Source organism: Phyllopteryx taeniolatus, chromosome 15, assembly GCF_024500385.1.
Source record: "Phyllopteryx taeniolatus isolate TA_2022b chromosome 15, UOR_Ptae_1.2, whole genome shotgun sequence".
Taxonomy (NCBI): domain Eukaryota; kingdom Metazoa; phylum Chordata; class Actinopteri; order Syngnathiformes; family Syngnathidae; genus Phyllopteryx; species Phyllopteryx taeniolatus.
Window position 1 is genome coordinate 3,370,167 of NC_084516.1, and position 13,300 is coordinate 3,383,466.

The 13,300-nt window shown below is 41.7% G+C and overlaps 1 protein-coding gene and 1 long non-coding RNA gene across 3 annotated transcripts; one reads left to right on the forward strand and one right to left on the reverse strand.

The window, feature by feature from the left end:
• Positions 1–4,329: 4,329 nt before the first annotated feature.
• On the forward strand, positions 4,330–10,818 carry dipk1b (divergent protein kinase domain 1B). Of its 2 annotated transcripts, XM_061747168.1 has the most exons (6): positions 4,330–4,409; positions 4,538–4,857; positions 5,931–6,065; positions 6,712–6,819; positions 7,029–7,205; positions 7,931–10,818. In XM_061747168.1, exons 2-6 carry the CDS (start codon positions 4,792–4,794, stop codon positions 8,741–8,743), a joined length of 1,299 nt encoding a protein of 432 aa, XP_061603152.1. In that variant the 5' UTR covers positions 4,330–4,409; positions 4,538–4,791; the 3' UTR covers positions 8,744–10,818. The 2 variants fall into 2 exon arrangements, with proteins under 2 accessions (XP_061603152.1, XP_061603153.1); XM_061747169.1 differs by having other exon boundaries at positions 4,367–4,857; positions 5,952–6,065.
• A 442-nt stretch (positions 10,819–11,260) lies between these two features.
• Positions 11,261–13,285, reverse strand: LOC133464951 (uncharacterized). Its single transcript, XR_009784511.1, has 3 exons — positions 13,213–13,285; positions 11,829–11,859; positions 11,261–11,550 (listed from the first exon to the last, which is right to left on the reverse strand). It is a non-coding gene; the product is annotated as an uncharacterized LOC133464951 (long non-coding RNA).
• Between the last annotated feature and the right edge of the window lie 15 nt (positions 13,286–13,300).

The following is a 13,300-nucleotide window of genomic DNA, read 5'->3' on the forward strand; positions in this document are numbered from 1 at the left end:
CGATTCACGTGAGCTATGATGCAATGCCAACTCATTCCAAAGATACGATTCATTCCAACACCGATTATATTTATTCCGATTCCAATATGATTCACTCAATTAAAATGCGATAGGTTACACTCCAATGACGACGGGATGTGATTCATTCCAGTCGCGATCCGATTTATTTTAATTACGGTTTTATACATTGCGCTATATGAAGGTATTCTAATGCCATGCAATTCACTCCAAATTATCATCTGGTATGGTTCATTCCAAGAAGAACTGGCCTCCAATCACAATGTAAATGTGGTATGACTGACTCCATGCCAATACGATATAACATGATACGATACACTTACAATTAGATTATGATCTGATACGTTACGTTACACTGCAGTAATGATACATTGTGATCCACTCCAATTGCAATCCAATTTACTCCAATTCCGATACGATACATTCACGCGACATATTATAGCTACTCCGCTGCAAAAGATTTCACTCCAGATTATGATAGGATGCGATACGATTCATTCCAACAATGATACGGTAACAATTCCTCCAATTACGATACGCTGCATTCCGATTACGATTCGCCATTCCCTACCATGGAGACACGTGATCCTTACAATTGCGATGATTCATTCCGACTCCGTTATGACTGCGATGTGATTCACTCCAATGACCACATGATTTATTCCTATTCCGATATGATTCACTCAATTATGATATCATTTGGTGAGCGTGCAAAACAGCACTTGACATGTTTTGCATATTCATTCGAATCATTACGGCTGCTTCATTATTCCCATGCATAAATCTTCCGTCTGTTTTTTTTTTATTTATTTTTTTTAAGTTTAGGCCTCTCCACATTTCCCTTGGCGCAGCACACACACACACACACACACACACGCACGCGCGCGCGTGCGCACAAACACACATTATGCCAGCAGCTCCTGCAGTTACATACATATTTTATGGTCAACCTTTCACTCCAATTTTCGCTGCACAGTCTGCAGGGGGCATCCTGGCCAAAAAGTCATCAAGACTCACTGGATGAACTCAAATGTAAACAACAATTCAACGCATGCATTTCGCCAAACACCTCAAGCAGACGCCTCACTTTTTCCCCTAGCGACGTTGATGCACGGCAAGTCTGCAGGGAGGTCATGATGACATCCAAGCTTCTTGTGGACGAGGGGGCAAGAAAACAAACGTGTTTACCTTTTCGTTATAGTGTTCCCCCGTATAGTGTAAAATCTTCTTTTAATAATGAATGCTAAGGAAATTATTTTTAGGTGTATTTTTTAAGATAAACATGATTTATATTTGCCGGCACGGTGGCTGACCGGTTAGAGCGTCTACCTCACAGTTTTGAGGACCGTTGCATGTTCTCCCCCGTGCCTGCGTGGGTTTCCTCCCACATCCCAAAAAACATGCGTGGTAGGTTGATTGAAGACTCTAAATTGTCCGTAGGTGTGAATGTGAGTGCCACTGGTTGTTTGTTTGTATGTGCCCTGCGATTGGCTAGCAACCAGTTCAGGGTGTACCCCGCCCGATGACGGCTGGGATGGGCTCCAGCACGCCCGCGACCCTTGTGAGGAGAAACAGCTCAGAAAATGGATGGATGGATGATTCCTATTTGAAGCCTTGCCCATGTAATTCATTTCATTTCCATTTCCTATGTTAATGACAGGTGATCTTGGTGATCTCCAGTTTAAAACATTAAAAAAAAAAAACACACATCCCGTTGTCAGCCTGGAGGGCGTTAATGAGTAGCTATCACGAATTTGCTTCATTTTACTTTCAAGCATTCCTACAACGAGCGCTAGATTATTCATAAACAGGCCATGTTTGGGGTGTCAAAAGCAAATAGAAAACACAACGGATCTCTGCTGCCCTCTGCAGGCAAAATGTAGACTATATTGCTATTTAATTCCCAAGGACCAAAAGTCCCCTTTTTAGAAGACAAAATCATCATTTTACATCTATTTATCATGGATGCAACTCTTGTGTAAATTTAAGTATTATTTCACTTGGGGTGACTCAAATATGCATTATATGTATTCATGTTGATCTCAGTGAAGATGAATAAATACAATACAAAGACAGTTTCTATTGGTTTATATTCACAAGATTGGGCCGTGTCACAATTTCTTCATTATAATTTTTTTAAATTTATTTTTTCCCTCTGCCCTTAAAAATCAATGCCCCACTTGCTTTGTCAAAGCGCAAGATACTCGAGTAACAAAATTTCAAAATTTTGTAGACATACATGGTACCGCTATTATACACCTTATCTGCTAATGAAAAGGTAAGTATGATTCAAACTGAGAAAAAAATGAAGTGTAAAAAAGCTTTATTTCAACAAAAAAGTACTTTACGAAGCAATGGTAGATGACCGCTAACTGGCCGGTCTCACTTTTAAACGAAAACCCGTACGAGAAAGGTAGCCGTGAGCGACTTTCTGACTTGAAAGCGGAAAGTTCTGCGACCCGATTCCTGTGCGCGTCTGGACAGTTTGGATTTTGGTTTTGCATCCAGACTAAGCTGTGGTGCTGATTAAACCCAATGTGAGGTATCAACATTTCATAGGTACTGTTGTTGTACACCTTATCTGGTAGCAAAATGTTGTCAAGATAGATGGTACGGTTTTTTTTGTTTTTTTTTATTTCTCTTTGCTAAATTTCATAGACGTACATGCTACCGTTGTTGTAGACCTTATCAGGCCGACCCTGGTTCGTAAAGGACAGGTACGTATCATTGGCCTCAATGGTAACGTTGTCGGAAAACAGGTAAGACCAAAAATGCCCGCTGTGCCGGTCAACGCCGGTGTGGCAGATGACGGAGGCGAGGCGGTACGTCTGCTTGGTGTTCTCGTCCACGTCCATCTCCAGCTGCTCGGGCGAGTAGACGCGGTCGTGACTCACGAAACCGTCGCCTGCGATCCGGTTGACGAAGAAGGTCAAAATGTCCGGGTGGGTCCAGAACTGCTTACGGACGGTTTTGTGCCCGCAGTCCTTGCAGCGGCCCTGCTGCCCACCTGTGGCGCGTTTAATCAACGAGCCCAGCGTCTCGCCGTTGCGCGGTTTGGGCAAATTGACGATATTGCCCAAGTTGGAGACGGACGAGGTGGTGAAGTGACACTTCGGGCACCGGTTGACGTCGCGTACCTCGATGCCGGTGTGGATCCCGCACTGGTCGAACCACGACAAGAGCGGCACCAACAGATCCATCGAGTCGTTGGTCTCGTACAGATTGAGCGCCGAGATGCAGTCGCAGAGCTCGGCCAGCGCCATGCAAAGTTCCGCCGCCGTGAAGCACATGCCTGGGTTCTCTAGGGCGCTCAGGTAAAGGCACGCGAACGCCGGCATCTCGGAGAGTAAAGTCACAAACTGCTGGATACGCTCGGGCAGCTTTTGCCGAACCACGTTCAGGTTAAGGGTAGCTTGCAGTGTGGAGTTCATCCAGCAGTTGTTGCAGTAGTTTGCAAAGCGGCAGATCTTCTTGAGCGGGCTCTTCTTCTGGACCGCCGCCCCTTCGAGGGGTTCGTCTTCCCACATGTCGAGGCTTCCCGCCCGAACTGTTGGGTTTGGCAAAATAGCAGCACGTTTTAGAACAGCCGAGGGTTTAACCTCGCTGGGTGTGATGGATATGGTGGTGGCGGTGGTGGATTTAGTACCAGTACAGGGTTGGCCGCCCACGACGGTCCTCAGCGTTTTCGTGGCCACGGCTCCCAGAGCAAAACCCAGAGAGAGAAACGGCATGTTGCTCAGAAAAATCACCGCGGTATGCTGACTTAAAAAAGAAAAAAAAACAGCCTGGGTCAACATGAGGCCTGATCTGGCTTTGTGACGTCACAGGACTGTGGTCATTTTTCTGTTGTCTGACATCATGACCTCTGTGACACAGCCGTCCCAAAAGGCCTTGTGAGCAAGTTAGAGACATAAAAGGGGTCTACACCACTTGATCCGTGATAGCATGATTAACTCTTCACAGGGTTTCAAGATGACCACCAATACCACCTTTTCCACGCTTACAAGATGTCGTGCTGGTAAAAAGCAGCCACAAGAATCCGGGCAGTGTATTTGAGTTAATAAAAATCTGATTTAGAGCAAATATTCATGGAAACATTTAATATAAAATATTGTTTTGATAGATACAGAAAATGCATGTTAATTTGGAATATGAACGTTATTGTTTTCATTAAAAACATTTCCCAAATAATATACAATAATAGTTACCCCACTAAAAATGTAATTTCTCATTGAATAAAGTCATCAAACCATAATACCCGTTTCATTATTTCTACGATAACGAGGCACCAACATGAACCAGTTTGTGTCGTTACGTCCCCTTTAAGAGGCCAAGCCTTGCGGGCTGAGGGGGCGGAGCAACTCATCCGGGGGAGGAAGGAGACGGCACCGGTATGATTTCTTTAAAAATCGTCTTTAAAATGTCCCGTCCCTTACCGTCCCTTACCGTCCCCCCCACCGTATAATCCGTTTTGATAACTGCAGGGATTGTTTTATTTTATTTTTTACACGTGACCCAGAGGTGCGTAAGGAGTGACGTCACTGCTTCTTCTCGAAACGTGTTGGGCTCAAGGTTATTACGTTGCGGCGTGGACAAGATGCAGCACGGCTCGGTAGACATGCGCCGCCCCCGCTGCGGCGTCGAGACTGCGTCCGGACAGAGGACGTGATCGTCGGATCGAGAGGAAGGAGAAGAGGCGGGCGGGCAGCGTTGCGGGCGGCTGGAGGCGGTGGCGGTGGGGACGGAGCGGGGTGACTTGTGTTCTCCGCCACCATGGCCAGAGCTCTGCGCAGGCTCATTCATCTGGTTCTCTTCTGCCCTCTGTCCAAAGGCCTGCAGGTACACTTGACCATATGCGTGTGCGTGTGCGTTGAAGGTCCAATAAATCAATCGATGCATCAAGATCAGTACAGCACGTCAGGTCCATTTTTTTTGCTGGCATCAACACGTCATTTCATATGATTAAAAAAACTAAAAAAAAATCTAAATACATGATATATATATATATTTTTGTATTGCATTAATTAGAATATTCACTATTGCTGTTGTACTACACCCAATATAAAATCTGTAGTAAATGATGAAACAATTTAAAACAAAAAATTGAATTCAAAATTTAAAAATGACTTACTAATTACTAAAAAATAGTTTTAACTCCTTTCATATGCAATTGAAATAATATTTGATTTTTGTTGTGTTGCTCAGAATATTTACTATTGTGATCAACTGAGGGTAAAATGTGTTAAAACAATAAACCATTAATTCAATACACAATTTTATAGGGATAAAAAAAATCTCATTTACAAAATTAAATTATTAATTTCAAAATGTATTTCATAATTTGTATTGTGTCAGTGACATTAGAAATTACTTTTATATGCTCAATTTGCGTCATTAGAAAAATAATTTAAAAAGTAAAAATAAAATATAAATTTATGTAGGACAATTTGGATTTACATACAGTATTTTTATATATAATAGATTTTATGTTGATTAGAATTCCACTATTAATATTTTGTCATTTTTATTTTGTCGTGGATTAAAACATTTTTCAGTAAAACGGGAATAATGTACAAAAATAATAAACTACATAAAAATACATTTGACGGTAGTATTTCTGCCATACAGTATTTGTGTTGATTTTCTCCGGGTACTCTGGCTTCCTCCCACATTCCAAAGATGTTAAATCCGTTGCAAACTCTTACATTGTCCAGATGTGTCACTGTGACCGTTTGTCTATGTGTGTCCTGTGATTGGCTGGCGACCAATCCAGGGTGTACCCCACCTCTCGCCCTAAATCAGCTGGGATAGGCTCCAGCTCACGTGTTACCCTAATGAGGCCAAGTGCTACAGACAATGGATGGATGGATGTCAAATGTATATTGTACATTTTCATTCCAAATGTGTTGAAGAGTCACCTGCCATCTGTCAAGGTGAAGTACCTCCTCCTGGCGTGGTTGGGCGTCCTGGTGGCCAGTTGGGTGCTCTACATGCAATATGCTTCCTACTCGGAGCTATGCCGCGGACACGTTTGTCAGGCCACCATTGTAAGTCCACAATTGTTTTTTCCCCCCTACCCTATGCTTTGAATGCTAACTTGGGAGTCACCTAGCATTTTTTTGTGATGTCACTAATACTGACATGAACCACCTAGCATCACGATCTAAAGAAGCTGCAACCGTGAAAATGGCTTGACCGTCCCATCTGAGCAGAATCGAAGCGGTATTCTGAATTCTTCTGAAGGTGTCCCACGTAGAATTCTCATTTTAGTCGCGCTAACATGTAGCCACCTAGCATCAAAACCCAAGGGATAGGAGGCACAACCAGGAAAAAGACTCAAATGTCCTATTTAATGAGAATTTCAATACAACTCTAGATGCTTTTTGTCACTAATGCTAACATGTAACATGCTAGCATCTTGACGTAAAGGTAGGGTAGCGCAAAAAGGCTCTCGAGACGCTTCCAAAGGCGTTGCCCCCGTAGACTGTGTAGACAGTAATGTCAGTAATGCTAACATGTAGCCCCCTAACATTGCAACGTGTGGGTAAGGTGGAACAACCAGGAAATCTTCCAAAGGCTCGACGGTCACGTTTAAATATAGGTTCGAACCCCGTCCAACAGAAACTTTAAAAACTTAAACCTCCCTCACCCCCTGTCCGGTTCCTGTGGCTGACTTCCTGTTTCCTGTGTCAGTGCGACCACTACAACAGAGGCGTCATCTCTGGGTCATCCTGCAAGGCTTTGTGTGAGCAGAAAACGCTGACGCTGCGCCACTGCATGTCCACCTCCTCACAACATCAGGTACCCGACCACCCGCCGCCATTCTCGGAAACATCCCGTCATTTCTCCCACCACCAGGCAGAGGTGGCAAAAGTACGGTCCGTTTTCAAATGTAGAGTAAAAGTAAAAAGTAATCAGAAAAACAAATACTCAAGTACAGTTACCTAAAAAAGTCTATTGTAGTACAGTGACATATTTGTACTTTGTTACTTCCTGTCACTGCCCTGCAGGTGTACGCCGGCCATTGGAAGGAGAGGCCGGTGGTGATCAAGTGCAGCATCGAGGATGGTGCCAATGCCGACGGTGACCCGGATTTGGCAAACCGCCGGAAGAGCAGCCTGTTCGACAAACCCACACGCGGAACCTCCGTGGACGAGTTTAAGGAGATGTTGCACCACTTCCTTAAGGTGGATGTTGGGATTGTTGTTCATCTCTCCTCTGTTACGGCTCTGATGATACCTCGTGAAGCAGGAAAACAGCCGGGTGGACTTCTTGCACCATTCCGTGTTGCTGTTCTTTCAGTTCTGGTGGTATATTACAGCCATAACAGGCCGGAGAAGGTGGAAGTACTGCGAAAAACTCCTAACCCCAACCTTAACCCATAGGTGGTAGTAATGTGCAATAACCCTTACCCTAAACCCAGCCTTAACCCGTAATACAAATTTCAACACCAACCCTAAACCCAATCTTAAATGCTAACTTTACAACTTTAAAACTAACGGTAATTTTAAAACGAATCCAATCCTTAACCGTAACCCAACCAAAGCCCTTTCCCTAAAATGTCAGTTTTAAACCTAACCCCAATTTTAAGCATACTTTTAACAATAATTCCTAACCCCAACCTTCACCTTTACCCTAAACCAAGCCTTAACCCTAATCCCTCCCCCCTAACCTTAACCCTGAACCTAGCCTGAAAACTAATTTTAAAACTCATCCTAGCATCCATCCATCTAAGATTTAATCCTAATTCCTACCCCCAAACACCTGTCTTGATCCTATATCCAAATTCAACCTCACCCAAAAACTAATCCATAATTCTTAACCTAACAACCTTAAAACAAAACTTTAACCCTATTCCCTAACGCTAACGTGCTAACAACAGATGGTCTCCACTCCCTCTCCCCTTCTGCAGGCTAATTTCGGGGAGCAGCAGTCCTTGAGCGTGCTGGTGGACAGAATCATTTCACTGGCGGATGTCAACCAAGACGGCAAACTGTCCCTGGCAGAGGCCAAGTCCATCTGGGCCCTGTTGCGAGTCAACGAGTTCCTCCTAATGGTGGCGCTGCAGGAGAAGGAGCATACCACCAAGATACTGGGCTTCTGCGGGGACCTGTATGTGACCGAGCCGCTGGGCCACACCTCGCTCTACAGGCTGGAGGTGCCGCCTTACCTGCAGCCTCTGGTGCCTGGGGCCCTGGTGTCCGGGTTGAACCACTGGCTGGCCCCAGCCTGGCCCCGCCGGGCCCGCATCACCATCGGCCTGCTTGAGTTTGTGGAGGAGGTCTTCCACGGGCCCTACGGCAGCTTCCTGATATGTGACGCCAGCCCGCGCCACGTGGGCTACAATTCCAAGTACGACTGCAAGATGGCCGACTTGCGTGCTGTCGCCTCAGAGGCCGCAGTGCGGGCGCACCTGAAGGGGCGACGCTGCGAGACCAACGTCGACTGCACGTACGGCCGCGACTGCACGGGCACCTGCGACCGGCTGGCCAAGCGTTGCAACGCTGACGTGGTGCAGCCCAACCTAGCCAAGGTGTGCGCCCTGCTCCAGGACTTCCTGCTCTTCGGGGCGCCGCCCGAACTGCGCGGCGACCTGGAGCGCCAGCTGCGCACGTGTGTCACCCTCAGCGGGCTGGCAAGTCAGATGGAGGTGCACCACTCGCTGGTCCTCAACAACCTCAAGACCCTGTTGTGGAAGAAGATCTCCAACACGCAGTACTCTTGAGGGACTCGGGGAACTCATACCATACCGAATCAGCTTGCAAAAAATGGCCGAACGTGGAAGCTCATCTAACCAGGCACACCCGCGATTGCGTCTCCAAAATGGGAAAAAGAGTGGCGGAATTCCTTTTTGCATTCAGGTAGAATGAAAATTATGGGACAGACGCAATTACGCAATACATTTGGCATGCGCAAAGTAATTTATAAAACCTGAGACCAATTGCGCTGGCTGCTTTTGCTTACTAGCGTGTCTGCTTAACGATGACTGCGGTCATCGTGGCAAGGAGATGGTGGTGTAGGTAAAATGAGAGGCTTGTGTTTTTGAAATGCAATTTTGGAGCTTCTGCTTCCAGTTCTCCCTTCATTGAGTCAATTCAGCGGACGGTGAAACTTGGTCCTGTCGTCTCCTGGAGCAATTTTTTTATTTTTATTTTTTGTCAGATGTGCTGTCCCAAGTTTTGAGAGCAATGTTACGCAGGATGAGCACATACATGCAGTTGCTACACTCTTAATGAGTTGAATCAAACAAAACGTGGTTGCTGAAGTGTTAATATATTTCTTTTCTGTAACCTAGTAATATGCTTGTCTCATCCACTAACACTTCCAATTCCAACTTCATTTTGCGCTTGCATTGCACTCCCAAAATGTCCACGGTGAAAACCATCAGCGCTACACTACAGTGCAAACTCCTCATTTAAATATGGAAGTCTCCACCACCTTTGCACCTGTTGCCGATTGCTTCGCATTGTTAGCAGATCACGTGCAACACGCCCACAATGTGCAATCAGTTAGCGCGAACAAACATTTTAGCATCCGCTATTTGGGATCTTAGTACATCATTCCCTTCGGACTTGAGGATACTAGTGTTACGATATGTGTAGTCAAGTAAGTACAAAGACTGACGAAACCTGTAAATATTCAAAATGTTCAACGGGAAAGTGCTGTAAAATGGATCTTGCTCACCGTCCCAATTAAAGTTTTGCACAGTGGAACGTCTAAAACTGTTTGTGCCAAGGCACATATTTTACATTTAAAAACAAAACAAAAACCTCACAACACCCCAACAAAAATGTCATAAAAATTACTGAATACTGAAATAATGATCTCATCTCAATTTACAAATGTACTGTGAAATCTGTTTACTTGAATAGCTTTATACGTGTGTATGAATGGCAGCATGAGTGTACACAGGTTAATTGTACTTGCTGCCATCTAGTGCAAGAGCGTTTAATCGTTCTGTCTTTCATTATACGTCACTGGCATAGGTAGATGATCAAAGACATTGTAGTAAGAAAAATGATAATGAAAGTAAAACGGGGCAAAAAAACCTGAAAATTGAAGCCGGAGCACCCGGAGAAAACCCACGCCGGCACGGGGAGAACACGCAAACTCCATTTCAACCCAAGTTCTCTGAATTGTGAGGTAGATGTGCGAACCAGTCACCCATCGTGCCGCTAAAATATTTGTAATTTTATTCATTGTTATATCAACATAGATTCCCCTGTAGTTACAGTTGATCGACAATGAACATAAGCAATGCGATGCGCTAGTTGCGTTGCCGCAAATGTGTTTTACTGTTTTTTTGTGTTAGTATTAACAGTGGTTAACTTATTTTTTTTCCACTTGAGTGATCATGCAAAACATAAACAAATGTTTCAGTTTTATTAACAACCATGGCTAACTTATTTTTACACATTTGTGACAAGTACTAAACAAATGACAGATTTGTGAGTTACAAATACGTTTCTTTATTTTGCTGTTTTAATGCTGACTGGTTTACTTATTTTTACACTCGGGAGACAATAAAGAATGTAAAAAAGTGATTTTGAACTTTGCCTATGCAGATAGATGTTCAAGGATAGAAACAATTTGACCTACGACAGATTTTTTTATTTTTTTTTTCATGATTTCCGGTGGGGAAAAAGTTTCAAATCGGAACAAGTGGAGCAAGCAGTGTATGGACGTTTTAGAGGTTCCCCTGTTTATAAAAAAAAAAAAAAAAAAAAAAAAAAAAGACGAAAGAAAAAGGGAACCGAGTTGTAGACAATCAACTGTGATTAAAAACTTGACTGGACACTTTTCCACATGTCAGTGTTTACTTGAAGTCCTTCTGAGGGCTAATTTCAAACAAATGTCAGCCATTGCAGGCTCAGGAAGGCTGATATCACAGTGTCAGTATTTCTATCGATGAAATACCGAAACCCAAACGTTTTAAAAGTTTCATTATAAATATCTTTTTGATTTTAGTATTGGGAAGGCTATTTTTCACTATCAACATTTCTATATCTTTCCAAAATCGATAGCGGTACGTTTTAAAACGGTTCAAGTATCAATATCTTTGTCCTGGGAATCGATTCCAGTATCGGGAAGATGGTATCACAATCAATATATCAATATTTCTTTAGCAAGCCAATATCGATACCAATAAATTTGTAATGTAATTATCAATGTTTCTGTCTTGGGTTTAGATTCTAGTAGTAGTGATATTTGTTTTATCAATCCAATATCAATACATTACACAATTGTTTTATTTTGTTTTATTGAAGAATTATCAGAATTTGAGCTGATAATCGTGATTTTAAAACATTAAATGTTCAATTATTGATGTTTTTGTCCAAAGCGATTCCACAACCTGGAACCAATACCAGGATACCGGGCTGGTATCCTAGTATTGATATTTCTGTATTGATCAGATAGTGACGTTTTGATTACCTACGTCTTTGTCCTGGTATCAATTTCGGGAATCATTATCGATTCGGATATACCCAATTACTGAATCCTTGAAGGTAAACGACGCTGACGTCGTAGCACCTGCGAAGACATAGTACCATTCTGTTGTCAGTAAACAAACCAAAAAGTGACAAAATAGCGACAAAAGACTTCAGACTGTGCGGCTCGGTTCCAAACCCAAAGTCCACTGATGGATGACGTCGAGCTATCGTAAGCCACTTTTGTTTTGCTTTCTGCCCTGTTAAATGCACAAACCAAGGCACTGGAGCCCAGGTTGTGTCTCAATGGGCAAAACAAATAAAATAAATTACAAATAATTTTTAAAATTTACCCCACAAAAAAAATACAAGTGCACTTACTGTCCTAGTCCTCTCTGCTTGCTCCAAATCACTGAGAACACAACAAAACAACTGTTTATTGTTGGGTATTCCTACTGAGAGCTGTTTGTCCCTCTCGTGTGGTTAAATGCGGTCACCAAAATATTAGAAACAAATGTTTATGGTGCACAATATTTTTCACATTAATGAACTAAAACGGAGCGTTATTGTCTGTGTAAAGGCAGTTTTAAAACATTTTATATAATGGTGTGTCAAACCACATAATTACTGTAATATATTAGCATTACAATTATTGCCAATAACATTGATGTTGTTTTTAGAAATAAAAAGACCATACAAATATTTTCATTTACATTGAAATGATAGTCAACTAAAATATTTTGTACTTGATTTTTTTATGTCATCAAAAGCCAATTACGTTTTTATTACCTTTTATTATATTTTGATTTGTTGTAAATTAGTAATGTTTGAAAAGCATCAGTTATTAAGCATACCTTTTTTTTAATTGTGAAATTACATATGATATCTCTTTATTTGTATTTTAAATAATAGTTTTGAATTTATGCTACTCTTTAGTTTTATTCATTGTCATTAAAGGACAATTGAATACTATACAACTTTTATTACACTACCTTTTCAGTAGTAAGTAAAATTTAAAAGTATGTATATTTATAACATTTTTTAATTAAAATTTTAAATCCAAGTCCACAAAAATAATCATTTTCTATTAATTTATTAAAATTCTAGCGCTATTTAAATTCATGTTTATTTTGCTAATTATTTAAATTCAAAGCCAATTAAATCTTTACTTAGTGTTATTATATATTTTTGTTATGAATTAGTACTCAAACTTCAAAGGATTCCTTTACTGTGTAGTATTTGTCATTAAAACGGGAGGATAAGCGGTATAGAAAATGAAAAAAAAAGGTATTAAAAACATACCATTTATATAAGTTTTAATTGATATGTCCCCTCCACGTTTCTCTTCCCCTTTATTGTATTAGCTACTTGTATTTTTTAAATACTAATGACATTTAAAGGTTAAACTGTACTACTTGATGGACCTGAATGGCCTAACAAACTCGTCAAACTGGATATTTTTTTTTTTTTAGAAACATAAGTCGCCAAAAGTAGCATATTTAAAATAAAATAAAAAACTTATTGACACACATACGAAAATAATTACTCACAAACATAATATTTTAACTCTAAAATGTTACTATTTTTTGGGTGGAGCCTGGCGAGCTATTGAGATGAAAGAAATTCAATATTTCCATCGATTCTTTGTTAATATAAACGCCTATTGTTGTTATAGACGCATATTGGTAAGTTTTAAGAGCGTTAAGTGTAGGAAAAAAATGTTGTTTTGAGACATTTTAAGACCTTAATGTCGACGTCAACTCACAAGCTGCTCTGCTTTCTTCGTCAGTTGAAAAGTTGTGATTGACAGACGCAACCTGTCAAAACCGGTTGCAACTACGGCACCCCACAGA

Coding starts and splice junctions, on each gene's coding strand:
- dipk1b (XM_061747168.1), top strand. CDS start 4,792: ATGGCCAGAGCTCTGCGCAGGCTCATTCATCTGGTTCTCTTCTGCCCT. Junction 4,858..5,930: donor CTCTGTCCAAAGGCCTGCAG/GTACACTTGACC, acceptor AATGTGTTGAAG/AGTCACCTGCCATCTGTCAA. Junction 6,820..7,028: donor CCACCTCCTCACAACATCAG/GTACCCGACCAC, acceptor ACTGCCCTGCAG/GTGTACGCCGGCCATTGGAA.